Genomic DNA, 26,145 nt, shown 5'->3' with positions numbered 1-26,145 from the left:
TGTTTTTATTTCCTGGAATTTGTTGCATTTTTCTTTTCTTTTTGTGGAAATGCGCTAAAAATGGTATCGGAAATTAAAGAGAAAAAAAAAAGGATTACGCAGCAATAAAAATGAAATACAAAGTTGTAAATAGGAGGTATGCACTAAACTATTAAAAATCTGAAAGGTATTGAATATGGGTGATTTAATAGCATGTTACAAGTATTTTGGATGAAATATAAATATAATGGTAGTGAATCACTACTTTAAGTAGTTCTACGTTTTCGCAAAGATCGCCGTTTTTTATTAGGTTAGGATGTATGAGAAAAAGTGGAGCGTGTGTTGTGTTTGGCTGTTGGTAAACGTCGTACGCGTAGAGGGGCGGGTCTACGGGGGAGCCCTAGCTATGCCGAACTCGCCTTCGCCTCGCTCGGCATTGGTGTACGAAAAATGCGAGTCATTTTCGTTGTGAAAAGGGTGAGCCCGAGCTATGCCGAGCTCGCCTTCGTCTCGCTCGGCATTGGTATATAAAGTGCGTGTGTTAAGAATCGAAAGTCCGACATCACCTTACTTCGTTAGGGGAAGGGTAGTCGTTTTGAGTCATCCGCGATTTCGATTCAACCGCGTTTGTTTATCAGATGTCGCTTAGTTCAATTTATCATATAACTCACAATTACCCATTGTGAGCCTAACGTTGTTTTTTAAAGAAATAGTACATTATATATCAAGGTAGAGAAGTCCACTATTATTGCCTGAGCACCAAGATTACATCTCGAGGCGCTTGCGCCGAGGGGTGTAAGGTGCGAAGTAATAGACTTCTCTACCGTGGTATATATACTATTTTTTTCACTACTAGCACTTGAAATCCTCTAAATTAACATATTATATTGATAAGAGAGTTAACGGTTGGACAGAATTGTTTGTTTCTTAATTTAACATGTCAATCAAGTACGTGGAAGTACAAGTCAAACAGGCCGTATTTTGTTCTGTCATTGAGATTTTTCAAAGAGTAATTTCGTTCGAATTTTTTCAAAATGTGATAATTTTAGGTATGTAATTTCTCTGGAAATTGCGAATGGTGGCATTCGTTTTAGAGAACTTGTCTAAACGTTCATTGAGCGAAATTTCGGGTTGTGTTTTCTAAAAGTGACAGCGTGACAGTTCTCATTATTGACTACTAGTTAATAATAAAAAATTATTAACCACTTTGAACAAATGCCGAGAAAGCCTACTTTACAAGTGGAAAAAAGGTTAATAATCATGTCATCAGACGCTAGTAGTGAAAAAAATCTAGTACTGTCTTGAACAGTAAACCGTCTCCAAAGTAGTTCAGTTACATTTAACGTTTACTGTCTTAGGAAGGACCCTACCATCTCAGAATTCGCGAAAAGTCGAAATCTCTAGGTGGCCCAGAGACCGCGAAATCTCGATGGAACAGACAGACGGACACGCGGCGGAAAATCGAGCACATAAGCGTTACGGCCGTTTTTTATTAGGTTGGATGTATGATTGAAAAAGTATGTAGTGTTGGCCACCGTGGACGTAGAGAGACGAGTCTAATAAGGGAGGGCCCGAGCTATGCCGAACTCGCCTCCAGCTCGCTCGACACTGGTGTACAAAAAAGTGTAGTGTGTTTGGCAGTTGGTAAACGTCGTTTACCACCGTGGACGTAGAGAGGCGAGTCTAAGGGAGGGCCCGAGCTATGCTTTAGCTCGCTCGGCATCGCCGTGCAAAAACGTGTAATGTGTGTTTGGTTGGCCGTTGATAAACATCGTTTGACACCGTGGACGTAGAGAGGGACGGCCCGAGTTATGCCGAACTCGCCTTCGGTTCGCTCGGCATTGGTGTGCCTACTACTCGCGTTAAATTTTTCATTATTTGTATTTTAAAGTCCCGACCTAGGACACCCCTTTGGTTTATCTTGAAATGGACTCGTCCATCAGTTTGACGTTTAGTTTTTTTAAAATGGCCGGAAATTCTCATTTTATGGAAATTAAGGAAGGAAAATATGCCTTTTCGTTGCGACAAAAAGCTTCCAACACATGCGGATAGAAATTCTAGAATGTTTAAGACTTCTCACGGCAGAGGCGGACTGGTAACCTTTAAGTGGCCTGGGGAAAATATTTATCGGCCCATTTTTTAGAATTGGAACTCGCGGGTAACATTTAGTTCTATAAAAATAGTCTCTTTAATATCTTGAGCAGTATCAACTTAAGGCGTATATTTTATTTTATTGCCTTTATTTTATAATTTTGCCTTGATAACTTGTTCTGAAATTTGACGTTTTACCTATTAGGTACATAGGTACTTAAATTTATTATTATTGTGTAAGTAATTATATTGACCATTGGTTTTGATTGTCCTCGTCTTGGCTTTCGTTCGGGGGTGCTTTTTCTTTGTTTTTCACAAATAACGCTGTTGATAATGTGAATTTAGCAATGGGCCGAATGTTTTTAACAATAAAATTGGTTCCAAGAAATTACCATGGTGCCCGGGTTCATTAACGATAGGAAGTCCTCGTTTCTATTAGGTACCTCTGTGCCCTATATTGCACTTTCCATATTACTGTAAATAACTTCAATTATACAATTATCCGTATTCACAGTATACATCGTATACCGTATAAACAAAGTTTCTTGTCTTTCTTTCGCTGACATAAGGGCGCGCTATCAGTATTGTGTGTTGCCTATCTCACAATAGCTTTCTTATGGGAAACATGCCTAACGTAATTCATACCGTTTTTAAAAACTATACTTTTTTTTGGGAAATGTTTGTTGTTTCTTGTTCTTAAATGTATGTAAATTATGAGTGAACAGTTTATATTGCACTAAAACTCATAGCACATTCTCTGAAAGTGTATAAAGTAGACGTTCGATTGCAATGGCAATCTTTTGTGTATAATTCAAAGGTCAAAGAAGTTTTTGAAATATAAATTGTTTCTCCAGATTCTTGAACATATAAGGAATAAAACGTGATGTAAAAATGGATAATATGTGGTTTCTAAAGCACAAACGGTATGAACTCCGTACACTTGAATAATAACTCGTAAAACAATTATAGAAAAGAAATTTGTGCTCAGTGTAGTTCAACGTATATCCACTAAGATGGCTACGGTATACTATTCTTACAAAGCGGGAAATTTAAACTGGAGTACTTATTGGAATGTATTAATGTATCTATTTTTTAGCAGTATAACTTATTCCTTTTATTGGCTTTGTTGGTTATTAATGCAGATAAAATGTATCCAGCAAAAAACCGTACCATAAGTAGGAATTACACTGGTTAACGTTACCTACATTCAAAATTTGGGTTAGGAAACTGGCAAAAGAAGTATTTCTAAACGTTGAGTTTAGGATCATGGGATTTTTCACTCTACGTTATAATTAATTAATATAAAAATTTCAGAGCTTACAACAAAAAGAGGTTATGTGGGATGGTGTTTCTGAATTGATAATACAGTGTTAATACTGCTTACGTTTACCAGACGAAGCGCTACTTATGGGCAAGAATACTCTCGCCCAAGTTGCTATCTAATAGCACTGTCGACTTGTACGATGGTATTTACACCTCGGAAGTGCTATCAGACAACTCTGCAAGAAATCAGTAACTGAAGATTATATATTTATTCGATAATAAATGTACACGTCACTTACAACTAAATTTAAGCACTATTAATAATAACGAAACCCCACCGATTGGATGCCATCTTGGTTCCCATAATTTGAATGAACTACATACTATCGGCATTGAATAATTCAATCGTTGAGTGAAGGATCTCAATGTTATCGGTATTATATCAAAATATGATTTCACACCCAAACAAATAACATTCAATTATGAGTTAGTATTGCTGACTTGCAAATCTGGTTTTCCTAAAAATATTGCGTGGATTGTCCTTTGTGATCATAAAGGCTGAGTATTCCTTAAGGCCGATTCACATTATTATCGGTCAGGTTACGGTCAGAACATGAACAGTACAGAAATACACGGTTACAATAATTGACCGCACCGTGTTCTGACCATGATGTGACCGATGGCCTTATATAAACGCACTGCAATGACATCGTTCGGTAAAATGATAATCGGAAAAAAATGTACTCGGTGTCGGAAGTCAATCTTCGGAAATGTGTACAGTCGAAGGATAGCCTAAAACAATCCATTAATAGAACTATATTAAAATAAAGATCCTCAACTTTACTTACCTAGGTAGGTACTGGTTTTTTTTGTTATTTTGCAGTTAATAGAAAATCAGGTAAACATAATCCATAACATAACCCAACTTTGAATGGCATTTCAGGAATTACAATTACTATAGGCACTGTTATTGGCATTCAATTGAATTACTGAACAAAACCGCATATTATGGTAAATAAGTATTTTTAGGTAGAATTTATTTCGCAAGATCACTAAATTCCCTTTTTAGAGTTATGGAACGATATTTACAGTTACAGGTGGTAACCAAAGATAAGCAAAATACTATTTTTAATTTTATCTCAAGACGAATGTATGCGAGTGTCAGCGACCTAACGAAGTACAAATAGGGATCGCGGATTCGGGATGGCAGCACAAAGCAACGAATATTTAAAAAATACTACTTAGTTCACTTTTCTTACACCATGGCGTGCAAACGCACCCATAAACGAAGATTTTCTTGTTTTCGCAAACTGTATTGAAAAGATAGGAAGACTCATTGTCCAGTGTAACGCGTCCTCTTACAAATAAAAACAAATTCGGCGAAAAAAATCGATTATTATAAGGCCAGTAACGCACTAGGCAGCCATAAAACTGCGGGGGCTAATCCCACACACTATTGTTTATTCGAGCCCGCCTAGACAGCTGAAAATCGTGTGTGGCTGCCGCAGTGAGGCTGCCTAGTGCGCTACTGGCCTTATTCTGCACGCTGACCAATTAAATTGGAATCAACCATTATAACTCATAAGGCATAACATAACACAGTAGGTACAATAAAAATATATAGACAGAAAATAATGTTAAATAAATCGATTTTTGGCGGCCCATCAGTTGACATTTATACCGGCCCATCGGGCGATCGCCCGACTGGCCAGTCCGCCCCTGCCTCACGGACTTGCCCGCGCCCTATTTAACTCAAAATCACAAAAAAAAAACGCCTCACTGATGACGTCATCGGTGCATATTTTAAGGTTTTTTTTTGTTAATTTAAGGGTGAAGAAGTATAATAATCAAGTTTTGACCGTATGAATGTCGCCCCAACTTTTCATGGACTACTTGATTTCGTTGAGAAACTTGAGTTACCTCAAAACCGGCGGTGACCTTCAGTTGCGTTTTACCATATTGTTTTCAATTATGTTGTTCAATCTTTTATATTGAAATATAATATAAATATACAGGGTAAGTAAACGTTGTGAAGCACGTTTTTAAATAATTGGTGTTTTTATATAATTATAGTTATATTGTTCAATCATTTATATTGAAATATAATATAAATATTTATATTGATTCAATCATTTATATTGAAATACAATATAAATATACAGGGTAAGTCCGGGAACAATCGATTATATCACTTATTTGTGAAGCAATTTTTTAAATAATTATTCTTATATAATAAATATTAATGCATTTATAGTAATTGTAATGTTTTTTTTTCTTCTGTGTAAAAAAAGACTTCTATATTTCTTGTAGGTAGGTAGAAGACAAACTCTTGCGAGTGCGTGGTTATATGCCCCCAGTAATGACGTCTCCAAAGTATTAATTTGCGCACTATCTTTTTGCACTTTTGCTTCGGTACCTAACTTTTTCAATTCGTTAGGCGAGTTTATTCTGCCTGTAGCAGAAATGGCGTTTGAATAACCGTCTTTATAAAGATACTTACCTACCAGAACCAAATGTTACTAAAAAAATCAGTAAACGAAACCAAAGATCTGGAACTTCTGTTTATTTTGTGTCCATTGCGAATGAAAAAAAAAAGACTACTGTACATCTTTTAATAGTCCTATAAATATATACACACTGGAATGGTACACCTACAGGTAGTTTATATTAGTAATGCATCTATCTAACGGAGTCTTGAAATAATACCAATAGGTAAGCAATACTTATTATTACAGGGAAGTGAGCAAACTTAAACACCTACGGAGCAGTTCTTATATACCTATCTATTTAAGCAGTCTATTCTAGGAAATCACAAAATTATTTGAGATTCATTTTTCTCTGTACAGTGATTTAGAGACACAGAATGATTTCAATCGAACTGTAGACAATGAAATCAGTTCAAGACATTTTAGAGATAGATGAAAATCATACTGTGATGCTATGTAAATAATTAAGTACATGATGCCTTGCCTACTGTGTTCGTCTAAAGTCCCTCAAGTGCTTTTTAGATGGTAACATTTTTGTGACACAAGCTTGTGCGAGAAGATTACTACCAATTCAAATGTTACCGGCTAGAAAGAGCTTGTGTACCTACCTACTTGTCAACATTTTTAGACGTGCATAGTATGCTCAGTCACTAAATGAAAATGCTTTACCCTTTTAGGTTTACTTTGTAATTCACAACCATATTATTTTCAAACATCTTTGCCCACAGAATCTAGAAGGACTTCTATGTGCCTCTACTGTTCAGGTTTATAGCTATGCCCTGTTTTAAACTAAAAATCTGATTAAATATAGATTTCAGGTACACGTAATTACAATAATACGAATAGGTGCAGATCAAACAGAACTTGAGCAATTACGGATTATTTAGTCCACTAGGTATGCAGTGTTTTTGCAAGTAAAATTCCATTGTGAATGGAATCGAAGATTATTGCCATAAATGGTATGAGCTCTGCCGAGTTCTCTTTTCATATTGCGGATAATTGAATTTGAAGATTTTACTTTAATATAAAAAAATAATTTAACCAAATCCCACCTGATAGGAATTGTGTTATCAAAAACTGGAATATCGTATAAACTTACTTAAAGTAATATCACAACATTTTTTTGGTCAGGCAAGTAATAAAGTGCTATCTTAGGAAAAAGAAGATTCGTATTGTTTCCCTTCAGTGGTAGCATTTTGTTCTAAACCTTGCAACTCTATAATGGCTCTGTCGAGTGGAACTATTTTGAATAATTCAGAAGTAGGCTGATACGTATATTTACTACTATCTAACTTAAACTTCAGTCCTAAAACTATGTTCAATGCGGACGCGTCATAGTTATGGCATCCAGAATAACGATATTGCGGTTTTTTATTAAATCGACAACCTCCAGATTGAGCTCCTATTGGATAAATACAGTCTTGAGTTAACGCACATTGTACCCATGGCAGCATCACATCCTTATGTGTGCTTTCAGTATTGACGAGTATTATAATATCCGCCGATACCATTTGCACGAACAAAAAGTTATCCGCATCGGTACGAAAATAATCGAACATCTTTTTGTGAGTACGACTAGATACAGCATTCTTAAGGGGCATCGCCCACGTCAAAATTCCGCTACCCTTAACGACCGAGTTATATAAATTCAATAATACTTCAGGTATTACAAATCTTTTGAAACGAATGTTACATTCCAAGAAGAAAATTGATCCGGTGTGCTGGAGAGCGTCCTGAAAAAAGTATTCATTTTGTTAAGTGATATCAACAAACAAAGCAGTGGCGTATAAAATCGTCGATACCTGCCTGTATCACAACCGGCCGGTACGCACGTAAAGCTTCATCTTCAACGTGTGATGGAAATTCGTTTAAATTAAAACTAATGACTTGGCACCGACTGCTATTACAGTAGTTCTGTAGCTGAAACAAAATTGTCATTCAATTTTCATATTCATCTTTGAAATGCGTTCGTTTTAACATGGTTTTGGTTTCAAATACCATTTTTATTTTTATTTATTGTATTAAACAATAGACAAGAGACAACAACACTTACAAAACAACAATTTATAAGTATACCGCTCCATAGCGAACGTGAACAAAAGTATGTCTGGCGATAACAAGAAACGTATTGGGGAAAGCGAGCGCGGTTGCCACGATCTCTTGGGACTTAAAAGTTTCTGTTTAAAGCCGACCGCGTGCCGAAAATGCATGTGTACTACGAGCCCTAACAACTAAATGTTGGGACAAGCATTTCATTTCGTTTAATGGCTAAGAAAAAATTATGTCTACACACCTATTCATCCGGTTTTTGGCAGTATATAAAAATGTATCTGTATTACTGCCATAAATGCGAATAAATGAAATAGTTCCACAATTTGTTAGCATTTTGGACGATATTATTTCATTTCTGTACAGAAACTTCTGACAACTAAATGTTGGGACGATGTTCCACACTTATAAGTAGTAGCTAGTTAATTTCACTAAGTGGGCTTTGGGACCAATGATAATATTTGTCATTTGCCAACTACATATTCCATAGCTTTATTTTGATAATAGTTTGTTATAAAAATGGTCCGCGGTGCAGCGACAAGTTCGCATCTACGTTCACTCATTGTAAAGCAATATTGCCAAGGTAATACCGTTCGTGAGGTTGCCGAAGCTTTAAATATTGCAAAATCAACGGTCTTTAACGTGATAAAACACTATAGAGAAAACGGAGATATTTGTGTTAAGGGTAAAAGTTCAGGTCGCCCTAAGCTAGTGTCAGCAAGAAATCAACGATCTCTTATAAAATTGTGCAAAAAAGGACGAAGAAATACGTTACGAGACATTACGGCACAGTGGAACGAAGAGTCAGGATTAAAACTCTCGCGAGAATGTTGCAGACAATGGATACACAAATCTGGACTAAAATTTTATAAGGTATGTCATAATAATTCAACAAACTTTTCTTTGAGAATATTGTTTTATCACACAAAGGCTAAGGAAAAACCACTTCTTACCACAAAACAGAAGAAAAACAGATATCAATGGGCGAAATCTAAGCTATCATGGACTGTAGACGACTGGTCAAAAATTATATTTAGCGATGAATCAAAATTCGATGTATGTGTGGGGGATTTTCGAAAACGGGTAATCAGATCCAAAAATGAAGCTTTTCACCCAGATTGCATTAAACGTACCGTGAAATTCCCAAAAGGGGTTATGATATGGGGATGTATGTCGGCGAAAGGTTTGGGATACTTTGAGGTTATCGACGGTACTGTAAACGCAGAGAAATACCAAAACATATTAAAGAATAGGCTTCTTCCGAGTATCGAGAAGCTGTATGGCGAGGAAGATTTTGTTTTCCAGCAAGACGGAGCCTCTTGTCATACAGCCAAATCAACCCAAAAATGGCTCTCTGAGAATGGGATCACAGTTTTGTCATGGCCTTCTAGTAGTCCAGACCTAAATATTATTGAAACCCTTTGGCATAAGATGAAGCAGCAGTTACGAAACAATCCTCAAAGAACAGTTCCAGATTTAAAGTTAAAACTGGCAGATATGTGGACTAAATTTACACCTGAGTTTTGTAAAACATTAGCAGCAACTATGCCTGCCAGAATAGCAGCGGTTGTAAAGGCGAAAGGAGATGTAACACCGTATTGAACTAAACATCCTTGGTTTTGTCCCAACATATAGTTGTCAACAATTGTTCATGACCTTTGTCATTTTTTTTATTATAACTACTTGTATATTGTATTACTTTTCTTGTTGCATGTAATACAAAGTTCAATATTAAAACTTTCATTTTTTTGTTTAATAATTTTAATAAGCGTTGCCGCTCCTATTAAATATTTCTAATCGAAACATTAAATGGCTTGTCCCAACAATTAGTTGTTAGGGCTCGTATTTTATAGCAAGTCTCTGGTACTATTGGTAAAAAAAGGTACCCTAGTCGAGGTCGTTGCGTTCAGAAAATAGGTCCCGTTTCAGAAATTCTAACGGGCTAAAAATAGCGAGAGAGGTGGGAGAGTGAAGAAGATTAATTTGCGAGCGATCACGTACGTTTTTCATCATTGATTTTTTCCATCGCGTACCATTTTTTTACGAGAAATTTTATTTCGCGGAACATGGGCATTTTATTTCGGTGCATAGTAACTTAGAACGTTATTTTTTTCGCGAAATTGAAGCCGGTATGCTTAGCTTCGCAATACGTCACGGAGTCACCTGTACCTACCATTAAGCGATCTCAACATGCCTAATCTTTATTTTTATCAGTTAAAACTAACAAAGTTGTGTGTCAATAAAAAACGGAATGTTTGTCTCATGTTTATTCTACCTGTTTCAGAGCGATTAATTAATAAATTACTATAGTTTGATTCTGTATCGATATTTATTTCAACCAAAAAACATTTATAAACGACCCGTGTAGAAAGCTTTCATAAGGAATTAGCATAGAACATAAACAATAATTGATGTCACAATCGAGGGCGATCGAAAACTTTACAAATAGGACACTGTAATACAGGGTGTTTCGAAATTTGCGCACACGGACTACGTGATGATGTTATACGACAAAAACTGAACAAAAAGTTCCTCTATCAGTTTTCCATCAGACGGCTATTTTTCGCGCTACCGCGGTTTAAAAAATCTCCGCCCCCCCTACGCTGCGCCACTGGTTAAACGAGTACGTAATTACAACAGTTGTTCAAAATGTCCGCCGTCTGCTAGTAAACAAGCTTCAGCACGTCGAAAAAAAAAGTGCCGGTCTGATAAAAAACTGGAACTTTTTATTCGTTTTCGTTGTATAACACCATCCCACAGTCTCTGTGCGCGAATTTCGAAACACCCTGTATATTGATCTGCAATGTCAACATTTAAATTTAAATTCATTTTTAGTCAAAAGGGGATCAATATGTAGTAAAAGAAAGTATTAATATCAAAACAGGCTTCCGCAGAAAACAACGGAGCTATAATCTGATATATATCGGAGCAGTTTACAAGATCGTTAATCTCCAAAGGGGTTTCGTTAATACTTGCGGAATGAAGTAGATTCACCAGGTGAATGTTGATAGAATTACATGTTTGCTTTCACTGAAATCGCGGGGAATCTGCCGGTAATGTAGAAACTCATCTATCGCGTTACGCTCGCCAATACCAGATGGAGGGACCAAGTAAAAATGCAATGCCATTGACGTACTGCGTAGGCAATGTCCAAGTAGACCAAGTTAATCCAAAAAAGAAACACTGAGAAAGCTTTGAGGGAAGGTAAAGCCTTAAAAACATGTTAAGAAAAATGCTGCGTAATTATCTAACATACCACGTACTGTTTAATGCAAATACTAATCCGTAAAAACGCTTCAAAAGGATCCACTCACAGACAACAGAAGAAAGAGAAACCACTCCAAAGATAAATGGTGACAGTCAGAATAATAATCCCTTACGGTAAAACACGAAGTCGGCAAAAGTAATCGCGTACCAAAGAAAAATTTGCATGTAAGCAACACGAAAGCAGAAAGTTCACTGAAGAGGAAGAAGCAGTGCGTAAGTAGAAACAAAAAGAAGGGATAGAATTAGAAGTACCGTGGGAATCATCTGCACGATCTCCGTCGGCGAAACATAAAACTAAATAAGAAACCTCTAACGGCAAAAAATAAAGAACTACGTAAAAGAACTCTACTACAAACTAACTTACATTTTTAAGCTAGTGGATTACACATAAAATACCTAGATGGCGTAAGAATATCAAATATCTAGACATCAGAGCAAGAATTTAAATAAGAGCACAAATCGAAGATTACTCAAATGGAATGTAAATCGGGAATATCAATTGGTAAGAAAATAACGTTACACGGCCAACCTGGGAAGTGGTATCTCGATGTTTTGAAGGCGTATTGGGCTCAGTGGGACTCGTCGCTACCACGTTTCAACTCCCAAACGTACTCTACTAGGGGTGGACGCTCCATAATTTCCATTTGTTTTGACAAATTGCTTTAATCAGAAGGATACAAGGTCAAAATTTTATAAAAATTGCTTCATAAATAAGAAGTTAGTTCGGCACATGCGCAAATCCATTTCATACTATCTCTACTAGTTTTACTTCTCTAAAAAGTATACCAATAAGTTTCAGTGAATTCGTCTGGGTACTTCATGCTACATTTTAAATACTTACCCACTTCGTATCGCGGAGGCATTTTATATTTTTTTTATTTTTAATAAATATTTAAATAGTTGTGTATACAATTTACAAATAAAAATGATATGATAAGTTCATATTTTTAAACATTGTTTTCCTAACATTAAAAAAAGTTCTCCTATGATAGCGACTAGTTAAATGTCTAGCTTACTAGATAATATAGAGGGGTTCCCCAGGCATTCAGTATTAGATCCTTGTTCTGTTAGGCTTTTGTGCAAACAACTGAAGAGGCTTAGAAAGTTAACCCCTTTTTCACATAGTAAAATCCGAGGTAAAATCTATGGCCCACTTTTATTGTGCAGTAAATTGCCACCTTGACTATTTATTAAATAAAGCAGTCAAAATTGTATTATCGCAGGAATTGTAGCATGCATAAAATAATGATAGATATGGTCTAGTATGGTGCAAAAGAAAAATTAGGAAGTTGTCTACCATTCCCAATTCAGACAAGTTGATCATCTTTCATAACTCCATACTTAGGTAAAGTATTAATTATATCCGAACACAAAATTGAAAATTGTCATTCTAAATTTTGACTCAACAAATAATCACAAAGTTGACTCTGACAATCCCGGAAGATCGGAGAGAATAGCGAAGAAGAGAAACAGATTAGACAGTCTACAGTTAGACATGCCTATACTATTTACCTAGCTATATACATCTCGATTTACGTATGAAAATGACCATTAGCCGTAGTCCTCCGCATAAAAATATAATTTTACCTGAGTACATTAAACATTCAATTACAGAACATTAAAGATTGCCGTGTGAATGCCTTTGTGATGACTCATTGAGCCTAGGCAAAATTGAGACTGAAACGCAAACAAAACACTACATTGCACACGTACCATTCGCAACCCATAGCTTCCAAGGCCGATATTGTAAATAAGGATGGTATTATTCGGCAGGACCTTTCCAATGTTATTTGCAAAACCAATCGCTTGACTTTCCTGACCTTCTAGTACGTAAGTTACAATGACAGGTAACGAGGTGTTATGCCAGACGTCGGTCGGATATAATCTAGGTTTGTCGACAAAGCCTAACATCTGAAGGTACTTTTCATCTGCGACTAAAGTCTTTGTTTCTGCATCTCGTAACGTATCCTAAAGTATTCAAATTACGGATCCGTTTTCTGAACAAATGCCGGATGCTTACCTTGAAGTTTCGTAGTTGCTGATGCGTGCTTGTAACAATATCTTGAATACTTGAAGGTTTTTGTTGTCCGAAGATTATTAGCAAAAGGCTGACGGTAACTATGCTACAGAGGAATATTAGAAAATTTTTTGTCCTCATTGGAAAAGATTTGAGGTTGGAAATTGGAGCATTGCTGTCCGCAGATGCGATATATTAATGCGTAATCATGTTAATATGTTGTTAAAGGATAACAGTACGAGCTATTGGTCTACTAATTACTAATGAACTAGTATTGTATGGCATTTGAGCGGTGCCCTTTTATACAATGTATAAATATGGATGATTGGTTTGGTACCACTGAATGGGAGTATCACTTTTCACTTGGACTGTGGAGTAGCCACATCCAACACTTCTCCGTGATACAGTAGCGGCCAGTTTAAATCAATACCCAGGGATACGGCAATTGTGATCAATACAGTGTCGTAACTTCGAATATGCGATCTTGCAATGTCGGTGAAATTCTTTTGACTTTTCGTTATCAAACGTTTACTTTGCAAAGCACTTCTATACGTATCTAAGCTTTTCATCCGGTTAATATGTTGACAAATACGTTAAATAGGAGAGAAAAGTCTGTTGATACCTACTGATGCTTGCTTCAAAACAAAAATACTCGTTTTCTCATCGGAATAAAATATATACTTACTCCTCCCTTAAAAAAATGCACCAATGACGTCAACAATGGAGCCCGTTTTTGGTTAATAATTAAATATGACGTAGGTCGAGAACCATTCATGTATTAAACTTTCAAAAATTTTGATCCGCACATAGGACAAGCCTTTTGGTACTGAAAATATGCGTAATTTCCTCAAAATGAGAATGCATCGAAATTTTTTAGAAGTAATCGTCAAACCGACAGACGAGTCCATGTCAAGAATACAAAAGTTATAAGGTAACACTGGAAAAATGAAGTGAATTGAGACTCAAACAGTTTTTATTATTTCAAATCAAATCAAATAAGAAAAAATAAAGAAATAAAAAATACAAAAAACAAAAAATGATAAAAACGGTTTGAGTCTCAATTCACTTCATTTCCAGTAAGCAATCACTCAAACACTTATGGAGTCCTTCATCAACAAAGTTTCAAACTCTCTCCGGAAAATTCCACCAGTTAAATAAGAAATAAAAAATAAATAAAAAGGAAATTTTAAAAACACCGTTTGCGTCTCAATTCAGTTCATTTTTCCAATAAGCAAGCACTCAAACACTTATGGAGTCCTTCATTAACAAAGTTAAGGTAACAATTTTATTTTGGCGAAAATTGGCGTAAATAGAAGGAATTAACGCAATAAACTGCCGAATTTGTCTTTTTAGGACGTTCATATAAGCTTTACGGTATGTAAAAATCATCGGCGACGGTTTTTAGCAGCAAAATTGTACATCTTCCCCATTTCAAAGCACTCCAAAAAATTATAAAACAATCAAGTAGGTACGTCCCCTTTGCGAAAAACCTCTGAACGTCAAGGGTACTTACCAAGGTTGTTTTATTAGAAAGGTTGTCTGGTAACTCTAAACCAATACAATGCTTACATTTTGAAGGCGGGAAAACGTCATCCAGAATTCACATTTAAAATTGCTCATAGGTTACAATGCTAATAAAAGGGGTAAAAAATTTAGTTTTTGCAGTATATTTTTGGATTTATATGGGTAGGTATATGTATATGAGGGTGGATCTTATATTGGAAATCTTGGAAGTTTATCGACTTCCACCTTTGAAAGAAATCAAAGTATTGCAAAAATGAGTGTGGTGCGTAAGCTGTTTTACATTGCACAAGGACTTGTGAAAATGTAATCAAATTAATTTTAGAGGTGGAAATGGATAAAATTCAACGTTCTACAAAATAGGAACCACCCCTACGTACCAATACCTAGCCTTTGGGAATTAAAACTCTAAAACATTCTTTAGCGGATGACGCCAAATAAAATGCTGTTGCGTTTTATGGAAAATGTATATTTATAGTATGTACAAAATGGTAAAAATTGTTAAAAACACATACTGGGAATGGGAAGCCATTAATTGGAGTGCGATAACAGACTGTTAGATACGGTAAATAATAATTAACTATTTATTACAAAAAAACCATGAGACAATAAATTGTATCATGAAAAAATATATCAAACAGAATACACCATATTTTTGATATACCTACTTATTATTACAAGATGCAACGTTGCCACTCATACACTTATCCCCCTACACAGTTGCCGTCGCTCTCATTTGCAACAGATATTGACAACCCTTGAACTGCCCTACAGCATCTCTATCTTTATATCTTGCGCTGAGATAATCGATACTTAAATGTGTCAACATGCACAAAAGTATAGCCAACATTTTAAATCTGTTACGACACATGGACCTGCCTTTCATAAGGCCACACAATCGAGAATTAATATTTAAACAAGAAATGTGTTCCTTGGGAAAATGGTTTGTGTTTTAAAATAATCCCAATGAGTACATTTTAAAAGGTGTTGTTTAAAGTGACATTTGTTATTTGTCTCGTAATCACAACTACATTACAATGAAAGGTTGTGTGTTAAAATGTGCCTTTTAAGACATTGTTTATGATTATTTTGTTCCTTAATTACAATGAGCACATTTGCATTCTTTAGAATCAGTGTTTTAAAAGGTGTCGTTTAAAGTGGTATTTGTTATTTGTCCCATAATCACAATTGGAACATTTAAATTCTTTAGAATCGGTATGATTTAAAATATGTTGTTTAAAGTAGTATTTGTTATTTGTCTCATAATCGCAATGAGCACATTTAAATTCTTTAGAATCAGTGTGGTTTAAAAGGTGTTTTTTAAAGTAGTATTTGTAATTTGTCTTGTAATCACAATGAGTACATTTAAAATCTTTAGAAACTTTATGCTTTAAAAGATGTTGTTTAAAGATGCATTTGTTACTTGTCTCGTAATCACAATTAGCACATTTAAAATCTTTAGAATCGGTATGATTTAAAATGTGCCTTTTAAAATATTCTTTATTATTTGTTCCATAATCACAATGAGTACATTTAAAATCTTTAGAATCAGTATGTTTTAAAAGGTGTTGTTTAAAATAGTATTTCTTATTAGTCTCGTAATCACAATTAGTGCATTTAAACTGTTTTGAATCGGAATGATTTAAAATGTGTCTTTTAAAATATCGTTTATTATTTGATCCATAATCACAATGGGCACATTTAAAGTGTTTAGAATTTGTATGTTTTAAAAGGTGTTGTTTAAAGTAGTATTTGTTATTTGTCTCATAATCACAATAAGTACATTTAAATTGTTTTGAATCGATATGTTTTAAAATGTGTCTTTTAAAATATTGTTTATTATTTGTTCCATAATCACAATGAACACATTTAAATTCTTTGGAGTCGGTATGATTTAAAATGTGTCTTTTAATACATTGTTTACTACTTGTTCCGTAATCACAATGAGCACATTTAAAATTTTTAGAATCTGTATGTTTTAAAAGATGTCGTTTGAAGCGGAATTTTTTGTTTGTCTCGTAATCGCAATGAGCACATTTAAAATCTACAGAATCACTATGTTTTAAAAGGTGTAGTTTAAAGTAGTATTTCTTATTTGTCTGGTAATTACAATAAGAACATTTGAAATCTTCAGAATCAGTATGTTTTAAAAGGTGTTGTTTGAAGTAGTATTTGTTATTAGTTTCGTAACCACAATTAGCACATTTAAATTCTTTAGAATGGGTATGATTTAAAATGTGTCTTTTCAAACATTGTTTATTATTTGTTTCATAATCACAATGAGCACATTTGAAATCTTTAAAATCGGTATGTTTTAAAAGGTGTCTTTTAAAGTGATATTTGTTATTTGTCTCATAAGCACACTTAGCACATTTAAATTTTTTGGAATCTGAATGATTTAAAATGTGTCTCTTCAAACATCGTTTACTATTTGTTCCATAATCACAATGAGCACAGATAAATCCTTCCGACACATTTTGCTTTAAAAAATGTTGGTTAACTTGCAGCTTACTATTTGTTGTGTGTTGATCGAAGTCAGATTCAAAATTGTTGAATATATGAGTTTTAATGTTCCATCCACAATCAGTTTGTTGTATATCTTCATTATCCAGCGATTTGGAGCACTGTGCAGTAATTGTAATTTCGTCTTTTATTGCAACCAATGCTTCGTTGCTTACTAAAATGTTGGCTTGAAGATCAGAATGGATTTCTTCTTCATGTTTTGGTTCGATTTTAATGAGTGGTATGACATCACTTCTGTCCATATTAGCATCAATAACGTTATCAAGAAATGTGTTACGATTACAAGTTTTCTATTAAACTTAAACAAATCGTATTTCTTACCAGCTTACAGTAAGAAATAAAGATAAACTGAGCTTACCAAACCAATTCAGCCTCTATAGAATAGGAGAGTACAAACTTTAGACTACTTTTCTTCTTTAAAAGGTACAAAACAAACCTACCTACGAATTACGATAAAAATAAGGTACAAACGTTGCGACTAGCGTACAATAGATAAAACTCTGGCTGCAGCTCAAGTACCGGTATAGTACAGGATTATTCAATATTGTAAAGTAAATTTAATTACATTATTTACTCGTATTTACAATTAACCATATGAATTAATTATTAGGTATATTATATGTTAATTATCATTTATCACTCTTTTGTAATAACATGTAAATTATAACATAAAGGCGAATTTCACTATTATCACTTCGGCAACAATGCCAAACCAAATACAATGCAATCTACTTATATTGAAAAGAAAAATGTTCGAGAGAAAAAAAAGAGATCATATTTCCCAGAAAGAAATCGTCACATTCACCTTCATTCCTTATCCTTATCTGTGATTAATCCTTTATCGATAGAATGGCGACCTGATGGGACCCCGATGTCGCTTTAAACTTCACGATTATACCATTGATTATTACTTATTCAATGATAATACTCGCTACAAATATGTTACAGATTCTGTTTGTCATCAATTGTATTTAAAAGTATGATTATCCATATTGTAGAGCATAAAGAAAAAGGAACAAGTACCTGCTATCAAATAATAACATTGAATTTATAACTATCAATTCAATGATAATAATACAAAAGCATATTAAAGAAATCTCTATTCAAATGTGAAAGAAAAGTAGATCGTGCAACCCGCATTACACCTCAGTATAAAATTCAAATTCAAAATTACGCACAATCGCAATTAAGTCACTACAGCCCTAGGGATAATTTCGGTCGCTGTTTATTCAACAGTTTTACTGCGAATCGGGCATTTATATTTATAGCTGCTTCCTATCCTAGACCGGAGATAAGCGTTATTATGGGTGGGTAGGTATGCGCCAAGAATGCTGTATTGTATAATATATATAGGATTGCCTGCTCCTGATACTCGTAATGTTGTCCGCGTTAAGTCATATCCCCCTTGTAATGTGACGTTACCAACGCACCTGGCTGTTAGAATTGAATGTTTAAATTTGCTAAGTTGTAAACGTTATTGCAGTTAAACTGTGTATATATTGCAACAAAAATGCTCTGGACGCCGATGCATAGTGTAGTTTTAATGTTCCATCCACAATCAGTTTGTTGTATATCTTCATTATCCAGCGATTTGGAGCACTGTGCAGTAATTGTAATTTCGTCTTTTATTGCAACCAATGCTTCGTTGCTTACTAAAATGTTGCCTTGAAGATCAGAATGGATTTCTTCTTCTTGTTTTGGTTCGATTTTAATGAGTGGTATGACATCACTTCTGTCCATATTAGCAGTATTGGACTGCAATAACAATTTTACACTCAACTATGTATAGCGCTCCTTTTAGCCAGTGGTATAAAAAAATATTTCAAAATCTGATTAGTTGCAACTTTCATGGATGGTGAAGAGCAAGAAAACCAGAAACACAGGAAGAAATGGGTCACGTGACGAGCTCACGACATTTTGAGAAGGGGACTTTGTAAACGTAGATTTGTAGACGAGACGATGAATGACAAGTGTTTCTAATTTAACTTATCTAAGTACTTACAACATCCAAGCAAATATGAGTAAAGTTATTCTTTGGTATTAGGATTAACATAATATGAAACGGAAGGTACAGTGGTACATACACATCGGCGTCACATGGATAAAATATCGGACCTTTTTTTTGAAACATCCTGTATAGCATTCTTGGGTATATTTCATTCCACCAATCACGAATCACATCACATCCTATGTCATTCCAAATAGTGAAAAAAAATAATGTAAATTTTTACAATTTATAAGTTTTTAATTTTAAGTACAACCAGTTGATCTATAATGTCATTTGTTGAATCAGGTGATGATCAAAGTGAGGATGGTGAATTAAGGCACAGTCCCTCGGATGCACGACAAAAAGGAGAAGCGTTGGATTTTAGGTTAGAATCTTAGGTATCCCGTTTATTTTATCCAGTTTTCTTCTAGTTTATCAGATGACGATGAAGATGGTGAGGCAGCCGATTCACTAGACATAAAACCACCACAGGCCAGAGTAGTTCCCGTTAGCAATCGAACTAAGAGACGTGATGGTTACGATGGTAAATCGCGACATAAAAGATCTGAACGACATCGAGAGGAAAGGGTTTATTCGCATAGAGAAAAACACCATCGAGAGAAACAGCTAAGGCCAGCTAAAGAAAGGGAACTGTATCACAGGGATAAAGAAAGGTATTATAGGGAGCAAATTGGATTTAAAGAAACCTACACGGAAGTTCAGTATATTAACGAAAGAGTGTACAGAGAGCATAAAGAAGAGGTACCGCGAAGTAGCAGGCATGTAGAGTCGCGCAAGAAAGACAGAGAGGTGCGAGACATTCGAGAGGTACGCTATTTGGAAAAACACAGAAAGGAGAAATATCCCGATGAGAAATGGGAAAAATCTGCCGGCGACAAAGCCCTGGAGGACTTAAGAGAGCGACTTTTAAGTAAACGTTCTACCGGTAAAGGCGACGACGAAACGGTTAAAGTCGATCGCAAGGAGGGACACAGAGATCGTAAGAACAAAGATAATGAAACGTTAGATTCAGTTTTGCAAGGCGAGGCGGGGATGTACGTGAAGGAAATTATAAATATTAGCACAGGTGAGGAGAAACGCAAAAAGCAGGACAAACCAAAGGATGACGAGAAATTAACGGAGGAGGAGAAGGCGGAGCAAGAATTAAGAAGGGAGAAACTTTTAGAAGCGGGTGAGTGTTATATGCAAAACTGGTTTTTATATACAGGATGGTATTTAGTTATTTTTTGGATTTTTTTGGTAGTCAGTTTGAAACATCCTGTACAAAATCTGTTTTTGTGTCTATTGTGTATTGAGGTATATTTAGGTGATGTCTATTAAATTCCTCCCCCCTTCCCCTCCACCAAATGAAGAAAAATATTAAATATCTTTAAAAATTGGTACTAATTATATGCCCCAAAAAGTCTCTTTGCTTTTTAAAATTTTTTTATTAGCAACCATAATACACAGGAGGATGGAATTAACGGACTTCTCTAGGTTTTTTTGATTTTGCAGAGGGCCTCAAAAAAATTCCTATTCCGCATCTGGGTATCTTTTTTTTTTAAGAAAATACTGTATCTTAACCTAGTTTTTGAAAATTAAAAAAACTGCTATACTTGGCAAATTTCGTAGTGATCAATCTCCTTTTAGAGTTAGGAGTAGGAATTTTGGGAATGTTTCCAATCCAACAGGCTTCATCTTGGTATTTGATATGGTTCATGGGATACACTCAAAGAAGTAACCAAATTTTGAGGGAGGATCTCCTACACAAAAAAAAACCCACTAATTTGGGCTTTTATTTGGTAGCACGCTTTTTTATGATCAATATTTTATTAGTAATAAAGTTTATTATTAGGCGCAGTCAAAATGAGACCCGATGTGATGTTTCACTAAGTATGTATACGGTTGAAAATGTTACCTCCACGTCGGTACGCAACTGTTTGTTGATCTATACTTCCTGACTCGTAGATTTGTAGTTGCTCCTTAGGTTATAAACTCGTTGTATAAATATACCTTTTTTCCTTACCTGTTATGTATTATTATTCTATTATTATTTTACGATATGATATAATTATATGGAATTGGTATATCCAAAACTTAATTTGGGTAAATTTATGACAAGAAAAATTGGGCACTTTGTGCTCGGGTAAAGCGCACATTTTAAATATCAAGATCAAAATCGATACGTTACCTGAATTGTACTTTTAAATCAATAGATACTGTCAAATTTAGGTCATACATCGTCTGCTTTATTTATGACTTTCAAAAACAGCACCTCGGGAAATAACTATTGGGGTCGTCCCCCTCCCTTTAGGACAACAAAAGTTGAAGGCCGTCGGGCAGACCTTCAAGGTATAGGCTACCTATTGCAAAAAATTCCAAGCCTCTAGGACAATTCTTTTAAAAGTAGTTCCAAAACAGCAGAAGTGGGTCCAGGCAGATGGACCAGCAGACAGACAAAACCTAGGACAAAACGCAAACAGTAGCAAATTTTTTGAATGCTTAAAAAATGCACTAAAAATGAGTGTTCCATTTGTTACTGGATTTATCGATGAAATCAATGGTAATTAACCCTAGAATATGATTTGTTCTGTATTAAAAATAAGCTGTCGGTTCCTGGCGTAGATTATATACAGGGTGTTTCATTGAGAAAGTAATTACAACAAAATTAAATAATCATGAGCTCTGTTACTAGGAACAATATCTTATTATATCACAAACTGGTCTAAATGCTTTGAAAGTCCATCGCTTCCTCTTTTCAGAACGGGAAATGGCTAGACTGAAGGAGCAGTCGCGTATTGAACGGGAACGTCGCCACTTAGAAAAACAAGCGAAGCGGAAGCTAGAAGAAGAAGAAGAACATTTTAGTAAACGACTACAAGTAGACGACAATAATGTGGTAACCGTATCCGATAACTCAGATACCGAGCTTAATAACGATGTGGACGATGACGACGATAAAAGTTATCATAGTGATCATAGCGTAATTGAGAGTAGTAACGAATCGGTGCATAGCGTAGAACAATCGGAAAGGAAAAGTCGCAGCCGAAGCAGAACATCCTCAAGAGAAATCACACCGGAGTCTGACGAGCGGTCTCGCAGTCGGAGTCGTAGTATTGAACGTTCCAAATCCAAGTCGCCCAAAAGTAATGGGAACTTATGCGCGAAAACAAACGATAAAAATGAAGAAAAAGCTTCTCAAGAAGACATTAGGACTATAGAAATAAACGAAAATCTACCTCCCTACTTTCCTGCGATTCAGGGATGTCGATCGGTGGAGGAATTTCAGTGCCTAAATCGTATTGAAGAAGGTACATATGGCGTGGTATATCGAGCAAGAGATAAAAGGACGGAGGAAATCGTTGCGTTGAAACGTTTAAAAATGGAAAAAGAGAAGGAGGGATTTCCTATAACATCCTTACGCGAAATTAATACCTTGCTAAAGGGACAACATCCTAATATTGTCACGGTTCGTGAAATTGTTGTTGGTAGTAACATGGATAAAATTTTTATCGTAATGGATTATGTGGAGCATGACTTGAAGTCTTTAATGGAAACCATGCGACACAAAAAACAAACCTTCACAGCCGGCGAAGTTAAATGTTTACTTCGCCAGTTACTTTGTGCAGTAGCCCATCTCCATGACAATTGGATCTTGCACCGTGATCTAAAAACGTCCAACTTACTACTGTCTCACAAAGGGATTCTGAAAGTCGGAGATTTTGGGTTGGCAAGAGAATATGGATCGCCACTTAAAGCTTATACACCAATAGTCGTAACATTATGGTATCGTGCCCCCGAGCTACTTCTATGCACCAAAGAATACTCCACACCGATCGATATGTGGTCTGTTGGATGTATCTTTGGAGAACTTTTACTTATGAACCCAGTATTTCCTGGGAAGTCAGAAGTGGACCAATTAAACAGAGTTTTCAAAGTAAGTATACTCCATCTATGTAGCCACGTAAAAACCACCATTTTAGGATCTTGGTACTCCTAACGAAAAAATTTGGCCAGGTTTTAATAAACTACCTGCTGTTCAAAAAATGAAATTTACAGAATATCCGGTATCCAATTTAAGATCTCGATTTTCCATGTTAACAGAGCAAGGTCAAGCGATGCTTCAGAAATTTTTAACTTTTGATCCGGTGCAACGAACCACTGCCGATGATGCACTTCAACATCCATATTTCACCGAAACGCCCCTGCCAATTGATCCCTCCATGTTCCCGACGTGGCCCGCAAAGAGTGAACTGGGACATCGGAGAGCCTTAGCCGCAAGTCCGAAGCCGCCATCTGGTGGCGGAGAGTACAAACAATTAGTATGGCTGAATTTATTGTAATCTCTTATAGTGCTAACGTTTTTTTTTTTAATTCAGGGAGGCGACGGAGATGAAGACGGTTTGGGTTTTCGTATTGGCATGAATGTATCGGAAAATAGAAGAATGGGAGGCGGGTTTAGTCTGAAATTTTAATTATGTGAAACATATTGTGCGTTATTATTTTTCTTTTTTATTAATGTACATTTCTGTCTCCAAAATAGATTGAAATTTTGACATAATATCGACATTTGCATAGGTAACCTTCATTCTTTTGTTACCACTCTCGATCTGTGCAAGGGATTAGAAATTGGTAAGATTGGTGATAATGTTTATTGCAGTATTACATCTTAGAGATGTGGTAGGTTTAGATATCTACCGAAAATATGAACTTTAAATGTATTAAATAACTCGTTTAAACAATGTTTTAGGCTCTAATAAAATTTTTCCAGGACTTTGTCTATTTCTGGCAGGGGTTGGAACGAGAATAAAAAACCAGTTGCCAAATTCTTGACAAAATAGCTTCCTAGCTCAATCTGAAAATAGCGCTTTTAGAAGAGTGTCTTCAAAAGTAATAAGTTTAGACAAAAATGTTTCCCACAAAAGTTTATTATTGTCAGATGTAGATAAGAATATTCACGGTTTCTATTTGAAAAAATAAGTTGCAAGTTGCCCTACACTTTACCGGAATTGGTAATCCAAAAGATATTACAGCTACACTCCAATTCATCTGGTATATTCAGTTAAACCCCCATAAATCATTCCAGAAACTAACACAATATATTCTATGCAAAAATGCTTGCATCAAAACTATCGTATATAACTTACCACCTAAACCATATTTATTTTTGTTTATTCAATTCTATGTTATACTTAGAAAAAAAAACAAGGTTTACCCCTTAAATTAATAATTCTAATTAGATCGCGATAATAGGTTCTTTTTGCATCTTTTTTGTGTGCTCTTTTTGTAAAAAAAAGATTCTACATTGTTTCCCTTAGAAGAGTAACTTTTTCAACAGCCATAGCACGTTGGAAACACCAGTTCTCGTCCGATCACCGAAGTTCACCAATCTAGGGCGCGGTTGTACTCAGATGTGTGACCGCGTGCCGTTGTATCTCTTTTTTTTAAATTTTGTTCATGTTTGTCTATTGATTTTAGCTTTTATTTCATGTCACAAGGAAACATATAATTAATAATTGTAATTCCTAATTAGAATTAATTTAATCTTGGCGAGAAAAATTTTAACTTGACATTTTTTTTCTCAGTTTTTTCGTAATAAAACCTGACACAATTTTATAGGGCAGCGGAGAACCGGCCCTATCTCGCTTATTTGAGCCAGTTTTTTTTTCACAGTAGAAAGAATTGGAATCCAAACCATTCTGTTAAGAAATGTTTGAACCTTCAGAATCTCGCTTTACGACATTTTCCCGTGGTCCTGACAAAAGTTATAAGCCGCTAAAGTTGAACTTGACTCATTTTCGCGCGCGCGACTTGACCTCCGAAAGTATTTATTTTCTCAGCAACTAAGCGATATACATCAATAATTCCTTTTGTCGTAAAGCGAGATTCTGAAGGTTCAAATATTTCTGAACAAAATGGTGTGGGTCCCAATTTTTTCTACTCCGAAACAAATTTCAACGATTTCGCGGATCTGTCCGCTGCACTAACAGAAAAATAAGGTCTTTCGTGTGACTTTTAGGTTGCTATTTGAAAAAAAGTTCAATGCCGTAGTGGTGCTCCATCATTTTTTTTCAAAAATCCGGATCGTTATTTTTCGTTTCAGTAGGTCTAATATGCATATCCAAAATTTGAACAAAATCCGTCGAGCCGTTACCTCCGAAAATTGCCAACGTACGCACATACATACAGACGGAAAAAAAATGTTATTCTTTAAAAGGTGCCTAAAATGATCTAAAACCGACATTTGATGAAATTTTAACATGTTCAAAAAACGGTGATCGCAATAGCCACCTAGCTCAAGCTAGGAAGCTAAAAAACGTCAAAAACGGAACCGGTATTGAATAAGTTGTTGACATTGGAACTGGTACCACTGTCGATATTACTAGGTTTATAGTGCCAATATATTTCCATTCTCATTCTCAATAAACTCCTGGACCCCAAAGCACAAAGAAGGTTTATGCCCGTGTATATTCATTTATTGTTGTTCGCTTGTTCCACCTAAGGTTAGTACGGAAGGTGATGTTCAGGGCCATGTAGTCCTGTAAATTTAAACATGAAAAGGGGGTTGTGCTTGCAAAAGATCCGCGGTCGTTCTGATTTTTTTATATTTTGTTAGGACCTAAACCTGTAAACCATACAATAAAAAACCAGATTTGCAATTTCCAAAGTGCTGTGCGATCGGCGGTATATCCAAAAAACCATGAAATTTTCGGACTTTTTTCAGTTTTTGCACAATATCTCGGTGAAGGAAGGGTCTGATCGGTATAGTCATTCTATAATCTTTTAAAGTAGACTAAATTTGCTACAATTTTACTAGAGCGAGGTCTATACAGCGATTGGTTCCCATGATACAGTTCTTCGCAAATATGAATTTATTAAAAAAAAAAACATTTTTTTTAATGGCAAACGTCTACCTTCAGAAGAACACGAGAGCGTAAGGTGGTTGCTCTTACCCCTCTACG

At 35.4% G+C, this 26,145-nt stretch overlaps 2 protein-coding genes and 1 long non-coding RNA gene across 3 annotated transcripts; 2 read left to right on the top strand and 1 right to left on the bottom strand.

The window, feature by feature from the left end:
* Positions 1 to 4,248: 4,248 nt before the first annotated feature.
* Positions 4,249 to 5,387, top strand: LOC116175349. The gene is made up of 3 exons (XR_004146292.1): positions 4,249 to 4,344; positions 4,403 to 4,934; positions 5,163 to 5,387. It is a non-coding gene; the product is annotated as an uncharacterized LOC116175349 (long non-coding RNA).
* A 541-nt stretch (positions 5,388 to 5,928) lies between these two features.
* Positions 5,929 to 13,502, bottom strand: LOC116176610. Its single transcript, XM_031495254.1, has 4 exons — positions 13,156 to 13,502; positions 12,849 to 13,103; positions 7,626 to 7,739; positions 5,929 to 7,552 (listed from the first exon to the last, which is right to left on the bottom strand). The coding sequence occupies exons 1-4, from the start codon at positions 13,291 to 13,293 to the stop codon at positions 6,971 to 6,973; spliced, it is 1,089 nt and encodes a 362-aa protein (XP_031351114.1). The 5' UTR covers positions 13,294 to 13,502; the 3' UTR covers positions 5,929 to 6,970.
* Positions 13,503 to 19,373: 5,871 nt separating this feature from the next.
* Positions 19,374 to 23,956, top strand: LOC116176285 (cyclin-dependent kinase 11B-like). Its single transcript, XM_031494777.1, has 5 exons — positions 19,374 to 19,568; positions 19,615 to 20,375; positions 21,946 to 23,120; positions 23,167 to 23,505; positions 23,563 to 23,956. The coding sequence occupies exons 1-5, from the start codon at positions 19,471 to 19,473 to the stop codon at positions 23,656 to 23,658; spliced, it is 2,469 nt and encodes an 822-aa protein (XP_031350637.1). The 5' UTR covers positions 19,374 to 19,470; the 3' UTR covers positions 23,659 to 23,956.
* The last annotated feature ends 2,189 nt before the right edge of the window (positions 23,957 to 26,145 follow it).

Source organism: Photinus pyralis, unplaced genomic scaffold (genome assembly GCF_008802855.1).
Source record: "Photinus pyralis isolate 1611_PpyrPB1 unplaced genomic scaffold, Ppyr1.3 Ppyr1.4_LG7, whole genome shotgun sequence".
Classification (NCBI taxonomy): Eukaryota; Metazoa; Arthropoda; class Insecta; order Coleoptera; family Lampyridae; genus Photinus; species Photinus pyralis.
The sequence above is the reverse complement of the archived record's forward strand: the minus strand, read 5'-3'. Positions and strand labels throughout refer to the sequence as shown.

Excerpts from the sequence above, each read along its gene's own strand:
- LOC116176610 (XM_031495254.1), bottom strand. The coding sequence starts at position 13,293 with ATGAGGACAAAAAATTTTCTAATATTCCTCTGTAGCATAGTTACCGTC. Across the intron at positions 13,104-13,155 it reads AGCAACTACGAAACTTCAAG|GATACGTTACGAGATGCAGA; the intron begins GTAAGCATCCGG and ends TGAATACTTTAG. Across the intron at positions 7,740-12,848 it reads GAAGCTATGGGTTGCGAATG|CTACAGAACTACTGTAATAG; the intron begins GTACGTGTGCAA and ends ATTTTGTTTCAG.
- LOC116176285 (XM_031494777.1), top strand. The coding sequence starts at position 19,471 with ATGTCATTTGTTGAATCAGGTGATGATCAAAGTGAGGATGGTGAATTA. Across the intron at positions 20,376-21,945 it reads GGAGAAACTTTTAGAAGCGG|AACGGGAAATGGCTAGACTG; the intron begins GTGAGTGTTATA and ends TCCTCTTTTCAG. Across the intron at positions 23,506-23,562 it reads GCGGAGAGTACAAACAATTA|GGAGGCGACGGAGATGAAGA; the intron begins GTATGGCTGAAT and ends TTTTTAATTCAG.